This window comes from Nanorana parkeri, unplaced genomic scaffold, assembly GCF_000935625.1.
Source record: "Nanorana parkeri isolate BGI_ZX_2015 unplaced genomic scaffold, ASM93562v1 scaffold963, whole genome shotgun sequence".
Taxonomy (NCBI): Eukaryota; Metazoa; Chordata; class Amphibia; order Anura; family Dicroglossidae; genus Nanorana; species Nanorana parkeri.
Window position 1 is genome coordinate 232,456 of NW_017307231.1, and position 23,571 is coordinate 256,026.

At 45.7% G+C, this 23,571-nt stretch overlaps 1 protein-coding gene across 1 annotated transcript in view; it reads left to right on the top strand.

Moving 5' to 3' along the window:
* Window positions 1-23,571, top strand: part of MARCH6 (membrane associated ring-CH-type finger 6) — a 499,681-nt gene that overhangs the window by 206,490 nt on the left and 269,620 nt on the right. Inside the window, exons 11-12 of the mRNA XM_018566614.1 lie at window positions 1,033-1,036; window positions 7,916-8,012. Coding sequence (XP_018422116.1) covers window positions 1,033-1,036; window positions 7,916-8,012 — 101 coding nt within the window. The remainder of the gene's footprint in view (window positions 1-1,032; window positions 1,037-7,915; window positions 8,013-23,571) is intronic.

Below are 23,571 nucleotides of genomic sequence, written 5' to 3' on the forward strand. Positions count from 1 at the left end.
GCAGTGGCATATATATCTATAGATATATCTATATATATATATAGATATATCTATAGATATTTATGAGTAAGTAACGAACAATTATCATGTGGTAACTCATGTTTCCGTTGCCATTCATGTACATGTTTCTCTATGTGAACGTGTCTAATTGTTAATGAAAAGTGTGTTCACTGTTTGCTCATTCTGATATGCTTGCGTTTTACCCTGTTCATGTATATGTTCACACGGCCTCGCTGTCTTTAATACATTACGGTTACGTTGTCTTTTTGTATGTGTATATATCTTAATATACGCACAGTATGTGTGTATGTGTACATATGTATACATATGTGTATATGTGCCTCCAGATATATGTGTGTAATAAAAAATAAATAAATGAAAAATAAGTATGGTCTAAGTTATCTGGGTCATTCATGCATTGGGATATGTTGTGCTTCCCTCTACTCGCAGGAGTGTCTTGTTTGTGGGTCGCATCGGTTCCCCATGTGAATTTCTGCTTCTCCATTCTCGCCAGGTGTGTGAAACTTGGTTAGGGGTTTCCATCACGTTACGGTTAGGGCATGATTGCACTACGTTAGGGCGTCACACCACGCTACTTCACCCTGAAGTGACGGTGATGGCCCTGAAAGCTGAACTGGTCCGCTTATTGTTTCCTAGCTCCATTGCTACCAGGGCTAACGGTCTATGGCTACTTCCCTGACGCAAATTCACACTTTGCTGAATTCTCTTAATTCCTCTAGTCAGAGTCTTCGGCGTAGGATGGAGTTTGTGGTGGGAAACATCTTCAGCTCTAAGGCCTTATATTAGGAGGAATATCCTCGAGGGGAAAGATGTGAATCTGGCCTCCCTACTTTTGGCATCTTGTGATCTGGCAGTAAACAAATCCTTCGCTTGTAGGGATGTCGGTCATCCTCGAGGCTGAAGATCCCCAACTGATTCAGTAGTTGCCCGAGTTCATGTTAGCGATTAGCGTTCACAGGAATGTTCAGTCACGCCGAACAGGAGGGATGTATTGGATTTGTAGCTATATAGATTGGTTGAGTTGGGACATAGGTATGGTGGCTTCTCCTTTTCATGACTACATCCAGTAATTTTCAGCTAAGGCGGCAGCTGCCCTGGCTCAGTTCCTAGTTATAACCTACTGGGGCTGTGTTGACATGGAGCTGTTCTCCCACCACTTTACAGGTTTGGAATTCCCGGTTTTGTGCTATCTGCCAGTTCTCCTGTCACACCATTGTGTGGTGCCCCAGTGCTGATACACCTTCCGCCCCTGGCCCTTCTAGGTCTGCGGTGGGACCTCCTGCCAGTCACACGCAGGCGGTGCGGCTGGACAAATCTGACAGACACAGTTATTTCGTAGGTAATCCCCAAGCTCGCAATGATTTTTGACCATGCCACCTGCAGTTTTTGGGTAGTGTCGCCTGTGGCATATTTGAGCCCCTAGCTTTCAGGGCCCATCCTGTGTCAGCCTGTACTCTGAGGCAGGCCTACTCGGCATGACTGTGCTGCATTTGGCACGGGGTTCCTTGTCCATTGTTTGGCGGAGCACCCGTCCCCTGCTTTTGGTGAGTGCTGATGTTGGAGGAGCTCCTTGCTAAGTGTGATGGTATGTTGAGGGTCATCCTGCAGGTTTCTAATGATTCGACCCGTCTCGTCAATGGTTGTGGCTGGCCTATAGGGCTATGCAGTTATTTTTTGGCCCCTTTGGCAAACTCCCTAGCCTAGTTTTAAAAGCGGCCATCTTGGCGTTCTACGGTTTTCTCAGACGCGAGGTGTTTATTGTCACCAGGTCACAGGCCCTGCTCTTTCCAGAAGACTTCTGACTCGCCACTTCACGTACTTTAGTCTAAGTCTGGAACACTCCAAGACTCTGCAACCTGTTAAATGCATAGAGGTTAAGTATTTCACCATTTACAATGCCTGGTTTCCAGTTGAGACTCTGGACCAGTTGTTCATTCCCCTCCTAATAGCCCTCTATTATCCTTTTCATTAGGACCACTCAGTTCCTCACAATTCATGAAGCATATCCGTATTGTGATAGCCAACATGGGTCTCAACCCTGAGCAGTGTTCGGGTTATTCAGTTAGGATTAGGGCAGCCTCTGCAGCATCTAGTAAGAGCATATCGGTACACGTCATCCAACAGTTGGTCAGATGGAACTCAGAATGTTATGCTAGGTATGTGCCCAATCCTCAGTGGGAGATGTATCAGGTGTTATGTTAAACGTCTTGTGTAATTTGTTCCGTGCCAATAATTCTGCTTTTCCATCCCTACAGGGTAATTTTTACCCCCTTATTTGCATACTATCCATAGTGCCAATGGCACACCTCAGGTTAAGTTAGGCAGGTTCATCACCTCTGTGTTCAGGTGTGTATCAGTAACTTGTTAGCCGTATTTGTGGGAGGAGCCCCACACATTTTAACCCCTGTTTCTCCTACTCACCTGTTGTTTCGTTCGTGACACCCCACCCGCCCTTACCCCTTCTGGTAAAATTTTTACTCCACCAATCACCTCCAGAAAGCGTAAAGCAGGGAGATCCCACGGAGCTACCAGCGCGTCCATTGTGAATGCTCTTGCGTTCCTGGACCAGGATACAAACTTGTCCAATTCGATACTTAGTCTGGGCATCTAGAGATCTACATCCGGCAGCCCACAACAGCAGCAGATCTCCTTAAATTCTTTGGAAAATAGAGGCCAGTTATGTTGACTGAGGAAATCTGCCTGCCAATTGTGCACTCTTGGGATGTGCCCGATGCATAAGGTTGGAACGTTACTTTTTACCCAAGACAGGATTTGCTTACTGCTGCACAGCGCGGCTTCTGGTTGATGCATGCCACAGCCATGGTGTTGTCAGCCAGTAGGCCCTGTAGGTGACCTGACCAATGAAGGGAGACGCAAACATTGCTCGATAGCCTGAAATTCCTCGGCGAATAGGTCCTGAAGCATGGGGCAGTCTAGAGAAGGTGTCTGCTTGTCCCACACTGCCAGAATGCTCAGTTGAAGTTGTCTGGAATGGAATTGAATGTAGGTAACTGCCTCAAAGAAGGCAACCATCAGTCCCAAAACCCTGATCACAAATCTAACCAAGGGTTGATCCTTGGATTGAAGGTCCCACACATGGGACTACAGAGCAAATTCTCCTGGGGAGGAAACATCCTGCCCTGGTCTGTTTTCCGGAGGAACTCCAGGAACTCTAACTCATGGTTTGGTTCCAGCAAAGACTTCCAGAAGTTTAGGACTAGGGATACACCAATATATCGGACGCCGAAACATATTGGCCGCAAATTGCACTTTTGGCAAAATGCCGAAAGTGCAATTTTTTGGCCGAAATAGCGGTGCATCTCTGCTTTCTCTACTCCCCGCTGGGCTCTGCTCTGTGTCCCAGCGAGGAGGAGAGAAACTATCACAGGAGGCTGATCACTGCGGGAGGAGAGTGTTGTGAGCGGTCGGCGTCCCTCCTCCCCACACCGCTCAGCCTCCTGTCACAGATCAGGAGAACGGCCGTGTGGGTGGAGACAGCCAATGCTCACAGGAGGCCGGCCAACGGTGTGGGGGAGAAGTCAGCTGTCAGATCGAGCTCTCCTCCCCGCACCACTCGCTCAGCCTCCTGTGACAGCTTACTAAAATCCCTACAATGGGTAAAGTGTAATCCCTTTTTCAGGGATATATACAGTGGGGCAAAAAAGTATTTAGTCAGCCACTAATTGTGCAAGTTCTCCCACTTAAAAACATGAGAGAGGCCTGTAATTGGCATCATAGGTAGACCTCAACTATGAGAGACAAAATGAGAAGACAAATCTAGACAAATCACATGGGCTGATTTGGAATGAATTTATTTGCAAATTATGGTGGAAAATAAATATTTGGTCACCTACAAACAAGCAAGGGTTCTGGCTCTCACAGACCTGTACCTTCTTCTTTAAGAGGCTCCTCTGTCCTGCACTCATTACCTGTATCAATGGCACCTGTTTGAACTTGTTATCAGTATAAAAGACATCTGTCCACAACCTCAAACAGTCACACTCCAAACTCCACTATGGTGAAGACCAAAGAGCTGTCGAAGGACACCAGAAACAAAATTGTAGACCTGCACCAGGCTGGGAAGACTGAATCTGCAATAGGCAAGCAGCTTGGTGTGAACAAATCAACTGTGGGAGCAATAATTAGAAAATGGAAGACATACAAGACCACTGATAATCTCCCTCGATCTGGGGCTCCACGCAAGATCTCACCCCGTGGGGTCAAAATGATCACAAGAACGGTGAGCAAAAATCCCAGGACCACACGGGGGGACCTAGTGAATGGCCTGCAGAGAGCTGGGACCAACGTAACAAAGGCTACCATCAGTAACACACTACGCTGCCAGGGACTCAGATCCTGCAGTGCCAGACGTGCCCGCCTGCTTAAGACAGTACATGTCCGGGCCCGTCTGAAGTTTGCTAGAGAGCATTTGGATGATCCAGAAGAGGATTGGGAAAATGTTATATGGTCAGATGATACCAAAATAGAACTATTTGGTAGAAACACAACTCGTCGTGTTTGGAGGAGAGACAATGCTGAGTTGCATCCAAAGAACACCATACCTACCTAGTCTGCCGGACTATGGAACAGGGGGGAGCATTGTGACGGACCTAGGGCTGCAGATTCATTTCCCCGGATAACTTTGTGTGCTGGGGGTATTTTACAGTTTACTATGTTATCTGGGGAGAGCTGGTCACCATGTGACTTGATGGGAACCATTGTTCTAAAGGCAGCAGGTTGGCTGGAGGGGCCATTGTTACAGTGATGAGATTAAGCTCCTCTCTAAGTAAGACAATACAATGCGACACCCGGCTGTCTGGGGGAGGAAACTCTTCCATGTAACAATGAATGCTTATCTATTCCTGTCAGATATAAATTCTGTGTGCTCTGCCTCAATAAAGCAGTTCTTGTTACACTCCAAAGTCAGTCTTGCCTGATTCCAGTCATGGTGTCGAGGGTAAATATCCATTTGGATTCGTTTTGCGAGACTTTTTGGAGAAGGTTACTGCCTCTCCAATGTTTTTCAATTTTGTCAATACCCACAATTTTAAGTTGTTTTGGGTCACAATTATGGAATATTTTAAAATGTTTAGAAAGGCTATGTTTATTATACCCCTTTTTTATATTATGTATATGCTCTTCAAGCCTTACTTTCAACTGTCTAGAGGTCCTCCCTACATACTGTAGTCCGCAAGGACATTCTAGGAGGTAAGTGACATACCTACTATGGCATGACACAAACTTCCTAATTTTATAGTTTTTATTGGTAGTATTAGACTTAATACTCCGTGACCTTCTTTCTCGTGCCTGTTGTTTTACATCTAATGCAATATTTGCATGGATAGAAACCTATGCCGTTAAAAAGAGTAATTTTTTCCTTTGGTGGATTGAATATATTCTTAGCCAGTATGTTCCTGAGATTGGGTGCCCGTCTGTAAACTACTTTAGGTTGGTTAGGGAGAATAGAACCCAAAGTGCGATCTCTTTTTAATATATGCCAATGTTTGTTCAAAATATTTTCAACCTGTTTGTATTGGGCTGAGAAGTTTGTAATGAATAAAAGAGGTGGTGGGGTTTTAGATCGTGTGGCTGGTTCCAGAAGTTTTGACCTATCCTTATTTTGCACTTCTGTTTGTATTTTTCCCAACTTATTACCGTCATAGCCTTTTTCTTAAAATTTTTTTACCAAAAGTTCTGACTGTGCATAAAAATCTTCCTCCTTTGCGCAGTTTCGTCTTAATCTGGTAAACTGGCCCTTGGGGATTCCCTTTAGCCACATCGGATGATGACAACTAGAGACAGGAATAAATCCATTCCTGTCAGTTGGCTTAACACTACACTTTACCTATTGTAGGGATTTTAGCATGTTAATAGATGTGTAACACATAAAACACCTACAGCGCTGCACACTCATTATTTCATTGTCGTTAAAAACTATAGCACAGCAGCTTTAACACTTAACCCTTCCATAAGCGCAGATTTAAATTTTTTCACTCCTGTGACAGCGTGTCAGAAAGGAGAGCTAGTACAATATATAAATAATTGAGGACATGTTTACTGTGTCCTCAATTATGAATGGAGGGAAGTGATCTACATCACCTCCTTTTCATTCATGATTGTGGATATAGTAAACATATTATCTCCACACATTATGAATGAACAGGAACACTCCGTATAGAGGATTCCTGTTCATTTATAACAGGGGCTTCAGAAAAAGATTGAGGACTATGTGTCCTCAATTTATTTCTGCCCTGAGGAAGAGACCCTGTGTGGTCTCGAAACGTTGACTTGTGTTGTTGTGACGTCTTTGTCCAATAAAACTGGACATGCTGAAACAATTTAGTGCTGGTGAACTTCCTTTTTCTGCTTTGTGTTTGCACGGCACCATCCGTGATTGTCACTGTGAGCACCGTTTTTTATATAGGCCTGGACTGTTGTAAGGTGTGCGGAGGACTCCTCTATCCAGCCAATTCATATAATGTTCTGCATTGCTGTATAATGTATTGCTGGGATTTTTAGTCTTCCTATAGCCGGTGCCATTCTGCATTAGAGTTTAAGCTCCTCTGGTACAGAGACTGATGTGACTGGTTCAGCGTTCTCTGTACAGCACTGCGGTATATTTCAGAGCTATATAAATGTATAATAATAGTGTGTGACTATGGGGGGACATTATAGTGTAAGTTCCTCTGTACAGAGACTGATGTGACTGGCTCATTGTTCCCTGCAAAGCACTGTTGTATATGCCTGAGCTATATAAACATATGTGAGAATGTGGAGGTACATTAGAGTGTAAGCTCCTCTGGTGCAGAGACTGCCGGGGCTTGGAGGGGGGCCAGTTTGTTCCTTAGGTCTGACACCAACATGGGAACAAAGGGAGTGCAGTTAGTGAATAGGGAGTTTGGTTAGTGAAAAGGGAGTACAGTTAGTGTTAGTGAAAAGGGAGTACAGTTAGTGTTAGTGAAAAGGGAGTGTGGTTAGTGTTAGTGAAAAGAGAGTGTGGTTAGTGTTAGTGAAAACGGAGTGTGGTTAGTGAAAAGGGAGTGCAGTTAGTGAAAAGGGAGTACAGTTAGTGTTAGTGAAAAGAGAGTGCGGTTAGTGTTAGGGAAAAGGGAGTGCGGTTAGTGTTAGTGAAAAGGGAGTGCAGTTAGTGTTAGTGAAAAGGGAGTACAGTTAGTGTTAGTGAAAAGGGAGTACAGTTAGTGTTAGTGAAAAGGGAGTGCGGTTAGTGTTAGTGAAAAGGGAGTGCGGTAGGGGAGGCCTAAAGCTGTGTGAGGGGCCCCACCCAAATTTTCTGATGGCAGCCCCTGACCACCAGGCCTGTATCTGACTGAAGCCATGTTTAAAAAGAGTATTATTTTCTAAAGCAAGAGTAAAGCAGAAACTTCCTTCCTGATTGAAACTACAATGAAGCTAGCAGAAATTGGGGGTTGGGATGATTCATTGCTCATTCAGTTGTTTAAAACTCACACAAGACATTTATCAAAACTGGAGCAGACAAAATCTGGAGCAGCTGTGCACTGCAACCAATCGACTTTTCTCTTTAATTTTCAAATCTTAACTAAACAGACTGAAGAGAGAAGCTGATTGGTTTCCCTGGGCAACTGCTCCAGATTTTGTCTGCTCCAGTTTTGATGAATTCCTCTGTCAAGCAGCTTGAGGTGTTATGCTATGTAAATAGCAATTTCATATAAAAAGCTGGAAAAACATGAAGCTCCACCTGCTAAATGAAAATGCAGAATATTCATGAACTATGTTTCATGTTTAACTGACTAAAAAAAGAAAGAAAAATATTTACAATATTATATTTTGTTCTGTTTCATCTCAAACCACTATGCACTCCCTTTAAAGGTTAAAAGCACACACAGCAAATAATTAACTTTACCTTATCTTATAGTCTTCGGGTCAATTGTCCTCCTTATGCTTTGGCTTCCTATTCGTATTATAAAGAAATCACTGCCTACGTTTTTACCTTATAATGTGATGTTGTACAGGTGAGCATATGCAATATTTGTTTTGGGGAAGGTTTGTTTTAATACTTTTTATATAGTATGAAAACCCTAACAATTTGCCTCTCTTTTTTTTCTGCCAAAAATTTTAATGCATCTTTTTGTGCTGTAGGGGTTGGATGTGTGTGTGTGATATATTTGGAAAAATGGGTTATAGCATGGTATAAGTCTAGTATGTATTTAGTTGTAAGATGACATGGTATATTTGTTATATTTCTCTGGTATATGTTTGATTTTTATTTAATATTATATAATGCTTTGTTTAAAGTTTAACCCCTTCGTGACGGGAGACGTACCGTCACAAAGTGGCTATATGACTGGCCACGTACACTGTACGTGCCGAGTTATATTAGCCTCTGTAATGCTGGTAACTGCTGATTCTCAGCAGTTCCAGTCATTAATTAATGCCTCACTATTGAGACATTCATTAATGAAATAGTTAAGCTTTTTTAAAAGCTTCTTTCTTTCATTAATGAAAGAATGAAGCCTTTACATTCAGATACGGGTTCGCTAAATAGCGATCCCGTATCTGACAGCTGAAGATAGCAGAGAGGTAGCAGTGACTCACCTCTCTGCTATTTGTTTTGACAGCTGGAGAGCCTGGCCCATGTTAAATGATACATTTCAACCACTAGATACAAAATGTATCTCGAGTGAAATGTATCACTTCTGTATCACTTCTGATCGTCTAGGAACGATCAAAGACCTTTAGTGAGATCTGATTCTGACATGCTGTCAGGATCAGTCTCTAAAGTTATTATTAGCTGTTCCTAAGCTTGGAGCAGCCTGATAATAACTAAAAATGTTAAAAAGTTAATTTATTAAGCAGTCATAGTGATTGCTTGATATAAACTGACAAAAAAAAAATATTTTTTTTTTACACTTATTTTTTTTACAAAGTGTAAAAAAAAAAAAAAAAGTGTACAAAAAATTAGGAAAATAAAACTTTTATATATAAATATATTTGTATACTATAATTATTATTAAAAAAATTCTAAAAATAATAATAATAATCAAAACTTGCTGCTGTGGAAGAATCACACAGCAAAAATGTAAAAAGTGTGTCAGTCATTTAGGAACAGAAACGAAAAACTAGCTCAGTCATGAAGGGGTTAATCTGTTCATACTGTTGACCTTAATAAAACAGAAGTTAAAAACAAAAGCATTTAGGTAATTTCTGTTCGATAAATGCAAAAAATAAACCTGTCGATCTTCCCAGAGATCTTGTCATATGGTATTTTCCTATGGTCTCTCCTGTGCATCACTCTTATCAGTTGCATTGCTCCCAGCTGTCTCTGAGGACTATATAACCGATTCCCTCCTTAACGGTGTTGTAAAGTATTCACTGATCCAAGCTTGCTTCCATGATGGACTATAATCTCACATTTAGTTTAATAATTTGTTTTGAAATTATAGTCTCAGAGATGATTTGAGGATCGTCAGCTAAATGATACACAAATAAGTTATATTTTGTAGTTAAAGTGGCACTAAATTCAAGAGGTAAATCTTAAAAATGCGTTCAAGTACCTTAACTATTATCAAAAATGTATCTTATCTTATCACTTAGCTGTACATCCTCAAATCATCTCTGAATTGCTGCTGACACTGTCCTTCCTTCTGGAAAGTCGCTAATTTTGTTCCACATGTTCCCTTTCTGTGTTGTAAAGTAGCCATCACTCCAAGCTCGCTCCTTTAATGAATTACAATCTTAGGTTTAGTTTACTAATTTGCACCAATACCATTTTTTTCAAGACTAAGTACGAGTACTGATATGTTTCCTCAAGTACACGCAGATACCAAGTACTGATACATTTTTTTAAGTGTCATGTGGCAGTTTTTCCTAAAACAATACAGTCTTTTATTTTTTTATTTTAGGACAGTGGTGGAATGCCAGGACCTGGTCACAGCTGCAAACGCTGTGCTCCTGGTAGTTTTGCCACTGACCTGCAAGTTGTAGAGGGACTACAAATCCCAGCAATACATTATATAGCATGCAGAATACCACCAGCTATACTTCTTAATCTTTCAAAAACTGAGCTCATGATATTTCCTCCCGCCCATGCACCTTCCCCCAACATTTCCCTTGACATTGATAACACAACCATCCATCCCTCCCCTCATGCCAAGGTGTCAGGTGTCATCCTTGACTCGGACCTCACCTTTCTTCCCCACATCCAGTCACTATCCAAATCCTGCCGCCTTCACCTTCGTAACATCTCCAAAATATGCCCCCTCCTCACCAATGAAACTGCTAAATTACTTATCCACTCCCTTGTTATCTCCCGTCTTGACTATTGCAACTCCCTCCTCATTGCCCTACCACTACTATCCCCCCTTCAGTCTATCATGAATACAGCTGCTAGACTCATCCACCTGACCAACCGCTCAGTGTCTGCAACCCTCCTCTGCCAGTCCCTGCACTGGATTCCACTCGCCCAAAGGATAAAATAAAAAATATTAACAATCACTTATAAAGCCATTCACAACTCTGCCCCCGGATATCTCTCAAACCTTGTTTCAAAATATCACCCTAACCGTTCCCTCCGCTCCTCCCAAGACCTCCTGCTTTCCAGCTCCCTTGTCATCTCCTCCCATACTCACCTCACGGACTTCTCTAGAGTCTCTCTCATTCTCTGGAACTCTTTACCCCAACCTGTCCGTCTATCTCCCACCTTGACTGCCTTTAGGCAATCCCTAAAGACTCATCTCTTCAGGGAAGCCTATGCCATCTCAACCTAACGACTGAACTATCACATTCTCAAACAATTCAACTAGGGATGAACCGATATATTGGCCGAAAATTGCACTTTTGGCTAAATGCCATTTTCCTGCCGATACATCTGCGCATCCCTGCTTTATTTCCTTCCTGCTAGGCGCTGCTTTGTGTTCCAGCGGGGAGGAGAGAAAGTGTGACAGTGGGCCGAGCGCTGCGGGAGGATAGCGCCATGAGCAGCCGGTGTCTCTCCTCCCACACCGCTCAGCCTCCTATCACTGTCCGGCAGAATGGTGTGTGGGCGGGGATAGCCTGTGCTGTCACAGGAGGCTGAGCTCTCCTCCCTGCTCTGCTCATTCAGCCTCCTGTGACAGCTGTCAGGAAGGAGAGCAAATGCAAACAATCAGCGATCAGTGATCGCTTAGTGTATGTAGATAATTGAGGACATGGCATGTTTACTATATCCTCAATTATGAATGAATGGGAGGAATACATCACCTCCTGTTTATTCATAGTTGTAGTTATAGTAAACATACTATGTCCTCAAGTTATGAATGAACAGGAACACTCAGTGTAAAGGATTCCTGTTCATTGATAATGGGATACAGAAAAAGAGATTGAACACTTTGTGTCCTTCATCTCTTTTTCTATTTTAAAAGGGAAATAGGGGTCTGTTTAGACCCCTAATATTTCCCCGAAGCCCTTAAAAGTAAAACATTAAAATATTTAATAAAAAATGAATTCATAAATAAAATTAAATATAAAAAATTAAATAAATAAAAGTAAAATATTTAAAAAATAAAAAAAAAACATTTTCGGTTTCGGCCTGACAATTTTTAAAATTTCGGTTTTGTTTCGGTTTTGAAATTTGGATTTCGGTGCACCTCTAAATTCAACCCCACAGAGCTACCTCCTCATGTATGTTATGGAAATTTTGCTTGGGCTGTGCACACAAATCTCCGCTGCACTAAGAAGTACACTTGCAGATATAAATGCGCACAAAGCGCAACCAATTCTGCCGCGCTTAAAGGCACGTTGTATTCAGCTCTTTGGTATAAGGAAATTAAGTACTTCAGTAGTGCCAAGCATAGTCAGACAAGACGCTGATTCAAGTTGGAGTCTCAGTGTGAAAAGTCCTGAATAGCACAGGAGCTCCATTTATTTATAAGGCACTAGCCCTTCCCTACTTTTGCACAACCGAAATAAAAGGATATATCTAGAATCAGCTTTTAAAGGAGAACTATGAGATGAGTGATTTCCACTCACCTCATAGTTCTAGCCGACCTGTGACAATGAGACTGTCACAGGTCGGCTCAGTAGATCGGGAGGTGAGGGAACACATACCGGGTTCCCTCACCTCTCGATCCTGTCATGGCTCTCTGCCGTGACAGGGGGAGGGGCTGGATTCCCCTCTCCCCGCTCCGATCTGCCAGCGCTGACTGGCGGAACGGACGGGGGAGGGGGCGGGTACAGCTGGCTCTGCCTCTAGATAGGCAGAGCCAGCTGTCACTCACGCAGCTGGGCGGATCCCGTCATCTACGTCGGGATCCGCTCCAGGTGCGGCGTCTCAGTATACCGCGAGCTGTAGCTCGCGGTATACTGAGCTTAGGGTAACGGGAGGACGCTAGTTTGTGTCCTCCCGTTACCCTAAGGAGAACTATGGGGAAAAACACCCCATAGTTCTCCTTTTAAGGTTAAAAACAGCTTGCAAATATCTATAAATGGAATATGCACACATTTTGCTGCTATGCATAAACTGAAAATGTAGGAAAATTCGAAGAATATACAAGACTTTTGAAAAAGGTTTGGCTCTTCGTGCGTCCCAACGTGACATCACAAACTTTGTCTGGGGTTCCAAAAAACCTTGTATATCCAAATTCACTATGTGTGCCCATAGGAAACAGGGCGGACTAGGCCTTCCCAACATAACGAGATACTACCTGGCGGCCCAAATAGCCCCCATGACCAACTTGTTCCAATCCTCTCGAGCCCCCCTCTGGACCATTGAAAGCTTCTACTGTAATCAGATCTCCATCCAGGTATTACCATGGCTCCCGTGCCAACTACGCCTCAAATCCATGAGTCCTATCATGAGACACACCCTGGCAGTCTGGGATTCTGTCAAATACTCTAGCAAGCTGATCTCGCCCCACCTCCCCCTGCTTCCCATCCTGGGCAACCCTTTGTTTGTCCCTGGATTGGAGGCAGCGGGATCCTTTGGATGGCGGTCTTCCCACAAATTTTGCTACTTACATAACTTTCTGCGAGGTGGGGAGCTCAGCACCTGGTCTGACCTTAGAACCCTATTACAAATCCCTCTCAGGGAACATTTACGATACCTACAAATTAGACATTCGGCCTCTTCTATGATCGCTAATAGATCTACCCTCCCAGCGCTAACAATCTTTGAACACATATGTTACCACTCACCTATGCAACCTAAATTGATCTCTATACTGTATTCACACCTCAACTCAGTGTCTTCCCAACGGATCATGCCTATACTCGTAGATGGGAGCTCGATCTTCGTAAAACCAAGCCCGCTCATGAATGGCAGCAGGTGTGGAAACTGACGGCCTCCTGTACGATTAATATCACTTCCCTGGAGACTGCTTACAAATCTATGATGAGATGGTATATGGTCCCCTCCCGATTGACTCATCTAAACCCCTCATTTTCAGCTCTGTGCTTCAGAGGTTGCTCGGCCAAAGGGGACGTTCTCCATACATGGTGGACTTGTCCTATGCTAACGAGACTTTGGTCCAAGACCTTTCTTCTCCTACGGTCTCTTTTTAATAAACCTATAGCAAGAGACCCGGGGTTTGCGCTCCTGCACTTCAAGCCACCGGCTCTCACGAACTCCCAATATAAATTGGCCGTTTTTATCCTTCTAGCGGTAAAACAAACAATAGCCCAAGCCTGGTGAAAGCAATTTGTTTCTTTTGCGGACGTGCAATAGATTCTTTTTTCATAAATGAGAAACTCTCTAGTATCCTCAAAAAGCAAAAGAAATTCCAGAAGGTCTGGAACCCTTGGATCGCCCATGCACACCCTACTTAACAATTTTTGTTATATTAAAGTTTAGCGACACTCTCGGCCTTGGAGTACAGGGACAGCTGCCCGGATAGGCCCCCTCGTGGTCCAGGGGTCGACATTGGAGTACCTTCTCCTCGAGATAGCTTATCTACCTGCTATAGATAAAAGCCTTGTCTTCTCTGCGAGGAGGCGCTTTGTGTATCAAGTAACAAGTTCTACATACAATGTCTTGCTCCTACGTTTTGATTGTATATTACGTGTGATACCTTGACGTGCATTAACCCTTTCGCTGCCAAGCCCTCCGGAACATTTTTCAAATCAGCTGGCCACGCCGTTTTTGCAATTTTTCCCATTGATTTGATGTTGAACTGTTGGGTTGCTAGCGTTTGTAAAAGACCCCAAACCATATATTTTCTGAAAGCGCAGGCCCGGTAGAATAAAAAGAGGGTTCTACTAAAAGAAAAAAAAATCATGCACTGCGATGCGTTCTAACAACGCACTGCATTGCATGTGCATGGCGTACACCACAATATGTGTATGTTATGTGGTGGGGGGGATTGTGCTTTTTTCTATTCGTTTTTGTTTACACTTTTTTAATTACATTTTTTTACTTTATTTTTAATAATTTTTTTGTTTGTTTTACTGTTGGGGAGGGGGGCTGCGGTGAAATATCTGTGGTCTAAACAGACCCCTGACATTTCCCTTTTGAAACAGAAAAAGAAATTGAGAACAGAGTCCTCAATTTCTTTTTCTGCAAGCTCAGCACTCAATGAATGGGAAGCACTCAGTACAGAGGCTTCCCATTCATTCAGAAACTAATGATAGTAAAAATATCTTACTATCATTAGTTTATGAATGGGGAGGAGCCTCTGTAGTGAGTGCTTCTTCCCATTCATAAATTCTTGAATGAACAGGCTGTGATGTAAATCACAGCCTGTTCATTCATAACTGGGGACACATAGTACTATGTGTCCCCAGTTATTTACAAACACTGGAGTGATCAGACGATCACTCCGGTGTTTGCTCTGCACAGCGGGATCGATAAATATCAATTATATTTATCGATCCCCTGCTCGGCCATGCACAGCGGCTCCGGTCTCTATAGCGCTCGGCCATCATGGATTGCGGCCAGCCGCCGCTTGCTCCCCCACCGATGATTTTACTTCGGATCCGCTGCCACAGACACTACAAGCGGGGGACAGCAGCGGGGATCCATGCCGACACATTTCCTTGCCTGAAGCTCCTCCAGGCAGGGATGAGAGACTGCTGATGCTGGCGGCCAGTGACGGCGGGGGCACCCGGTATTTTTGCTAATAGCTGTCATCAGCAGCTTGCGAGCCGCTGATGACAGCTATTAATTTGAAGGGGACAGTCTGCTGAACAGTTCTGCTATAAGTTCATGGTCGCTAAAGCGACCATGAGCTTATAGCAGAACTGTAAATGCCACCGATGTAAGGCATACTGAGCTGGCCAGCCGGGAACACTTATGGCGGTGGCAGCGAAAGGGTTAATGTTATCTCAGTAACGCTATTTAAAACCAATAAAATACTTTGGAATTGAAAATACACAAATGGAATGTTACAAACATAAATTTTACTTCAGAAATAAACCTGCATTCACATTTTTTGCAATTGCATCGCATTGAAACACACAGCATTGTGGTATTGCGCGTCCCAGTGTGGGCCAATAGCAGGCTGGCTATTGCTCCCAGCCGCCGGATGGGAGCAACCTTGCAACTGATACCAAGGTGAGGCGCGGGGGAGTGCAGAGCACAGCATCTGACAGTGGTCTCTCCTCTCCACTGGGTGCCGGCTGCAGCAGTCTCTGTCCCCTTCAAGCCCCTCACATCGGCTTGAAAAAGAAGGTTTAACCTTTGAAATGCGTCGCCGTCAGCACGGTCTTCACGGTTCTTCAGAGTGTCTCCTACATTCCACCCGTCCACAGACACCGCTCGCTTCCTGACACCAGGCTCCAACCCCTGAAACTTCTACCTCTGACCCGCTCTTCACGGCTCACGCCGCAACATCCGCACTATAGGCTTCTCCAGCAAACGCCTGCAAGTCACAGCTCCATCGGGCTGTCCGAAAGCCCCAGCGTGAATCCTTCTCCCACTGCGGCTGAACACTCCGGCATCCCGGCGCCTCCAACCGCTCTCCAGCTCCCCCATCCAGGACAACACGTCGCTCTACCGCTCCACAGCACCTGCCATCAGAGGACACCTGTGCCAGCATTCCTGAGGACCACCCCACGGCCCACCGCCCAGGCACAACACGGGCCGCACCGTCATCGCTGAGAGCCGCCCTCCACTATCCCCACGGTGAGTTACAGAAGCCCACCCCTTCTTCACCCACCATTGCATACCTCACCCCCTCGCGTTTGTATCCCCATCTGACTACTGGGTTGAAACGCCACACCACCCTGAAAAAGAGGGACGACTACCACCACTCCACCCCATCCACTTCACTGCAACCCGACGATTACAAGTGAATACTCACCCAGCCTTAGGTGAGTACAACACTTACACCCCACTCTACCACATTTATTGCGCCAGGTAGTGGCGCTTCCGTCTCCAATTTTTCTGTCCCCTTCGATCCCCGCTGCCTCTGCCAATACAGGTGGGGAGAGCAGTGGGAATCGAAGGGGACACAGACTGCAGCATTGAGGCTGGTGGGAGATTTATGTGCGGAGCTCTCCTCACCACTGGACATCCGCTGCAGTGGTCTGTGTCCCCTCCCATCCCCACTGAGAGCAGCGGGGATGGGATGGGACACAGAGCCCATGGAACAAGCAGAATCAACTAATCAGATCAGCTAATCGATAATGAGAATCGTTGACAATGATTCTCATCGATAGGGATGCACCGATACCGATACTGGTATCGGTGCCGATACCGAGTATTTGGGTGAGTACTCGTACTCGCCCAAATGCTCCGATACCTAGCACGAGTACTTCCTGTATCAGGAAGCGGGGCAGCGCAGCATTACATGCTGCCCGGTTCCCTGATTGGCCAGGAAACGGCTCCATGCTCTCTCGTCACTTGTGATGAGAGAGCATGGAGCCGACTTCCCGGCCAATCAGGAAGCCGGGTAGCGTGCAATGACGCGCTGCCCGGCTTCCCGATTGGTCAGGAAGCTAGCAAATCCGGAAGCCAGGCGCCGTGTAATGACGCAGCACCCGGCATTCTGATTGGCCGGGAAGCCGGCGTCATGCTTCCTCGTCATCTCATGAATCAGAATCTTAAGAAAGTGACCTTAAAGCATTAGTTTGTATTGCTTTAGAAAAAAATGTGACCTGTCCCTTTAAGAAAAAGTATCGGTAATTGGTATCTGCGAGTACTTGATCAAAAGTATCGGTACTCGTACTCGGTCTTAAAAATGTGGTATCGGTGCATCCCTACTCATCGATTATCATTGATTAAATTGATTAGTTGTTGCAGCTCTAGTCTGTTATTTAATAACCTTATCTATATTAAAGCTGAACACTAGGCACATATATAAGAACTAGGGATGTACTGATACCGATATCAGTATTCACGTACTCTTGAAAATGCCACAATACTAAACACTGATACATGTGCATTAAATCTGTCAACTGAAGCATCTACCTGAGGTCCTGCGTTTGCTGGGGACCACACAGCTCCTGTTTACAGTGCTGGCCTACACATCTCCCCATCCTTAGACCCTCAACAGCCCTCCTGAGATAATCTGCACCCTTCCTGAGACCCTTCTGATCCCTCCGGACCCCATCCACAACTGCTCTACTGATCCCTGGCAGGAGACAAGAGAAAGAGTTGCTCTGCTACCACTATATCAGAGTGACCATGCCACAACTGACTAGGTGGGAGAAACACAGCGAGGATGGATGAGGGGGATCCTGCTGCCCTTATTTGTTAGTGTAGGACAAAGCTTTAGGGGTGCACTGTATCCATGGGCAGAGAGCTCTGCTGTAGGTGAGCAGTTCCTGTAAGTGCTGGACACTACTATAGGTGTGTCCGGTGTGTAAATGAGTGATGGACACTGTAGGTATGTAGTTCAAGCTGAGACACTGATATAGGTGTGTACTGTGCGCAAATTTGTGAAAGACACTGAAAGTGTGCACATCACTACTATATGGGTATTCTATGCGTGCTTTGTGACAAAAATACATTTATGCATACATGATATTCTGCTGCAGTCATGACCTACAGCTGCTGGTGGGGCTAAGCTAAGTAGATATGTGCATTTGATTGATATACAAGGTGACAGTTTCTTTATTCAGGTTATTTATTTATTTCTGTGGATGAAACAAAAATACACTGCCTGTTCCAAAAAAAATTACATACTCCAATATTTTGTTGGACTGCCCTTAGGTTTGATGATGGCTCGCATTGACCATGGCATTGTTTTGATAAGCTTATGCAATGTCACAACATTCATTTCAGTCCAGAGTTGCATTTATTTTTCACCAAAGTAGTGATAAAAGAGTCAGACCACTGCGTAAAGTCTTCTCCAGCACATCCCAAAGATGCTCAGTGGGGTTAAGGTCTGGACTCTGTGGTGGCCAATCCATTTGTAAAAATGGATTCTCGTGCTCCCTGAACCATTATTTCACAATTTGAGCCGGATGAATCCTAGCATTGTCATCTTGGAATATACCATGCCATCAGGAAAGCAAAAAATCCATTGATGGAAAAACATGGTCATTCAGTATCTTCAGGTAGGCAGCTGACCTCATTTTTTGGACCCATAACATTGCTGAACCTAGACCTAGGTTCTGACTTATTTACATCCCTAAATTCAGGTGGTGATTTTTTTTTAGTTGACAGGCAGTGTAGGAGTCCCATACCTGGTGCGGCCTGAAGTGATGAGGGAGGCTCCCCCTTGCAGCTCTTGTCAGAACACCCCTGTAGGTGGTACAGGGAATGCACTGAAATGCCTGAGCTGATGCAGGACTGCTGGTGCAGGAGTGATGATGCAGGTAGCTGGAAGCAGAGTACCTTCCAAACCAGACTGTGAGCAGCAGGCCTAGGACAGAAGCAGTCAGTCGGACCGGGTCGGCAACTGGCGGGCAGCGAGGTGCAGAATCAGAAGACAGGAGTGAAGTCACTGGGGAGCTGGGTAAGAACCTTGCATGCAAGCAGAACCAAAACAGGATGCAGAAGCATAGTCAAGACAGGTTGGGGTCAGAAGGCAGGCAAGCAGTCGAGAGTCAAGCCGGGTCAGATCCAAAATAACAGCAACAGGGCACAGGATACAGCTGAAGATCTTTCAGCAGTTAGCAGCTGCATCCATTGTCCTTAAATAGCCCACCTGGCGCCAACAGCTAGAACAAGCGTGTGCATGTGCACGTCGTGCCCGGCGTACCAGATTGCACATCCGATTATGTACATGCATATGCACAATGTGAACACCAAATTGCTTCCTATGACTTCCTGACTTCCCTAAAAGTACATTTGTGTTCGGAATCCATTTGCCATAAGGGCAAGTAACCCAATACTGACCTGAGGTGTGCCTTGATCCGGATGGACAGTATGCCAATGAGGGGGCAAAAACCAACCATTTAGGAATATATTTATTTAACAGCATTATTTAGCCAACTTTGCAAATGCATCCGCCATCTCCACATGGGGGTCTGGTATGTACCTAGCGAAACAAGACGAGTTCCACCTGCCCAACCTCTTGATGACGTGTGCGGGTACAGCCGACGCTGCCCCTATGCGGAAGGAATGTCCAGAATACCTTTTGGGATCGAACCCCAGTGACCCATGAGGGACCTAACATGACTCATGAACTGACTACCTGACAAGGGGGTATATGGAAAAGGCAGCAAAGGGCTATCCATTGTGAAAGGAGACAACAGGGCCAGGAGACTATCCAGCACAGCTACAGGGCACCAGGCGTTTCCGGAGGGAAAGAACCTGACTTCCGTAGGGTCGCCAACTTGGTTGGTCTTACATCGATCTAGGGACAGCACGAAGTGCCCGGGATACCGAACTAACTGCCTCTTGCTTACGGGGGTAGCATTGAAACTAGCGTGGGCAAATTTGCCTTGTCTAACAAACCCATAGAATGCGAGGTGAATAGCGGCCTTCAACACCAGACTCCGCAGCTTACCAAACGGAGCTTTGTCTAACATGTCAGAGAGGGCCCGAAACATATGACTGGTGATGGGCAACCTGCCTCCTGGAGATTTCCTCTGAGATTTCTGAATCCCCTTTAAAATAGCTCTAACAGGATGAGCCGAGAACAACAACCGTTTCTCCGTCCAGCTCAGGGAAATATGATGTTGCACCCCGGCCAAGTATAACCCGATGGTGGTGTATGCTAGCTTGAGGTCCGAATGACAGTATGAAATGAAAGCGAGGATGTAGGAGGTACGCGTGGGATCCGTAGTCGCATGTTTGACCTGAAAAGCACTGAAAACTTTCCAGGCAGCATCGTAAGCTTTACGAGTATTGCACGAGAGAGACTGATAAGTCTTGCTGCGTTATGATGATGTCTCTCTATTCCAGTACTAGTTGATGAAAAGAGGGCACCGGTTGTAGGAAGCCCGTCCGCGTCTGGATTCTGTTGGAAAAAGACACTAATCTTGAATCTAGATAAAGCATCAGCAGCAACATTGCATACACCAGGAATAAACACACATGTGAAATTAAACTTATGCTGTAGGGACAACCACACTAACCTACGCATGAAAGACAAGATCGCCAAAGACTTAGACCTGCCTTTGTTAATGATATCAGCCGTGGACTGATTATCCGTGACGAACGTGACAGTGTGTCCTGCCCACAATCCACCTCAAACCTTGGCAGCTGCCACCATCGGGTAAATTTCAAACAATGATGACGTCTCCGAAAATTTGGGGATGGATTGCACCTCTATGGGCCATGCGCTGGAAAACCAGTGAGTGCCAAAAATAGCTGCAAAACCGAAAGATGCTGCTGCATCCGTTACTACCTGAGGCGACCTAGCCGAAACCTGAGGGATAAACAAGGAGATCCCGTTCCAACGTTGCAGGAAATCATCCCACATGGCTAGATCGGCACGCGCTGCTGAACCAGTGCGTCCTGTTCTGACACTGTAGGTAACAATGCCAGAAGTCTAGAAATAAATGACCTACCTTGCGGAACAATACGCATGGCGAAATTCAACATGCCCAGCATCGACTGCAACTCCTTCCGGGAACAAAAAGGAGATATTGTCAGTTTGTGAATGACCTCCCTTATCCTAACCAATTTGTCCTGCGGCAACCTGGCTTGCATGGCCGCGGTGTCCAGGACAATGCCTAGAAACGTGAGGACAATGCTGGGACCCTCCACCTTGTTGGACGCCACTGGGACGTTGAGTGAATCAAAAGTTTCTAACAATAATCTGAGATCACCCGCTGTCCTGTGAGGGGACTCCACCAGCAGAAAGTCGTCCAAGTAATGCAAAACTTTCTGGCAATGAACATGGTGCTCGAGCACCCAGTGAAGGGCCTGAGCAAAGATGTCAAACAACCAGGGACTGCTTTTAGACCCGAACGTCAGTTTGGTAGCGAAATAATACAACCCCCTCCATCTGACCCCATGCCATTGCCACAACGAAGGTTCGATGGGCAACAGCTTGAATGCATTCGATATGTCTGCCTTGGACAACCATGCCCCCTGCCCAGCCTGTAATATGTACTGCACCGCCTGGTCGACGGAGGAGTATTTGAGGGTAAATTCCTCGGAAGGTATCAACGCATTCAAACTAGGTATAGCAATGGAATGAGGGGCAGACAAGTCATAAATTAGACGAAATGTATTCGAAAATTTGCCACAGACCAGACCAATAGGACTAACTCTCCATGACACAAATGGAGGTTCCAAAAAGGGGCCTATAATGAAACCCTTGTCGAGCTCTGTCTGAAGCAACGTATCCACCCTGCCTGGCTCGGCCAGTGCTGACCGTAGATTGTCACATTCATATGTAACTTGAGGTAACCTCACCAGCCCCGTGTGAAACCCTGATTCGAAACCCTCCGTCAGAAAAGCTGCTAATGAGGGATCCGGGTGACCCCGCAAGTAGTCTGCCAACACCCCCACGTCGACTTGGCTTAGTCACGACTGCAACGGGTTTTTCAACGTGCAGCTGAACTTGGGATGGGCCCTGAAGCACGATGAGCAGACGTGCAACAACCTGCACTGCGCGTAGTTACACCCCTTGTGATTGAAATTGTTACAAATCTGGGCCTTCCCCAAAAACAGAATAGGTCGGCCCAATTTGTCATACTGTGCGGGGGTCGAGCCGGCCGGCGTGGCCAACAGACCCGCGGGTTTGGGCGGCACCCCTGTGTCAGCTACTGCAGGCGTGGGACACCAATCAGCTGTGTGGGCTGAGGATTGGCAAATCGAACAGACGGGAGATTTTAGGCCAGCGAAGTGACTACAAAACAGTTCTGTATCGACCCTGCCCCAATCCACCACAAACTAAAACTGCGCTAACGCCGCCGCAGCTTTGGCCGAAAATGCCCGGTGATAGACGCAGAAAGCGTACCCCCATATTTGTAGGCTAGATCTATCACTATGTGCAGGTAAGCATCCAACTCCTCCCTTCTCATGGGCTTAACTGAACAGACCACGTCTCTGTACACCCCGAAAGCTAACACGAACTCGGGTATCGATAGCTTGCGGTTAAGTCTGGGGCCCCTTGCTTTCAGGACGACCGATACCTCACCGCAAGCGAACGATTTGTTATCCGTGACATCATGCACTTCTATGAGAAGTGATGCCAAGTTAATATCTTTGCCCTCTAAGATGTCTTTCTTCAGGCTGCTGGGGACAAAGTGATCAGGGGTGACGTGCGGAGGATAGACTGCAATACCTGGAGTACTGGGGACCACCGTGCCGTCTGTTCCAGGTACTACCGCCGAAATACCTGGCACTAACTGAGGTACCGCCACCGGCCCTGCGGCTGTCAGCCTCTCAAGATCATTGGTCCTATGCTGCAAGTCATGTACGGAAGTGGTCAATGTGTGCAGAGAGGCATGAATCTGTGTTAAAGACGTTACCACCGTCTGCAGTGACACCTGGCTAGTGCTAGCACTCGCAGCATACTGAGGAAACAGCAACCTAAAAAGTTCCGCCTTTCTAGCCGTGGCCGAAAAAGGGATGCCCCTTTTCTGAAGCTCCGCGATGATCTTGGGAATGGTCCACGCTCTGAGAGACGGGGCGCTCCCATGCTCAGAGCCCCTAGCCGGAGTTGCCGGGAGAGACGCGAATTCCTCAGTGTCAGAAATATGCGACATGATGGAACCAACGAGCTGTAAAACATTAACACCAGGAGTAATGTACCTGCCTATACCAGTAGCCAAAGAAAACCCCCGGGGAGACAGGTGCACGTGCTTGGCCTGTGCAGATGCGGAAACACCGGTACTGCAACGAGATGAGTCCCAGCGACTCCTAAGCTGCGTGAACGACCGAGTCCACCTGTGGAGCAACAGGATTAACCATGCACTTGGAGACTAATCCCTCTACCGTATGCGTATGAAAAGACGATGAATATGTAACGTATGACTGAGACTGAGGAGCTGCTCCATGTGTTTATCCTCAATGCCTCCGTAACTGTGGTGCATGCGAATGCATGTAGATGTAGCTACCAGTAACCATACAGCTAACCCTGCAAAACGTACTGTAAGTAGGCGGTGGGCTGAAAGGACGCCCAGTACTGTTGGTGATGGCCGAGCGGTGCCCTTGTGCCATGTAATGCCTGTTGACCGGCCGTGCGTTGGTGAACGTGTATGTATTTATTTTTATTTTAAAATACTTTTTTTTCTCTTTCTTCAACCACAACC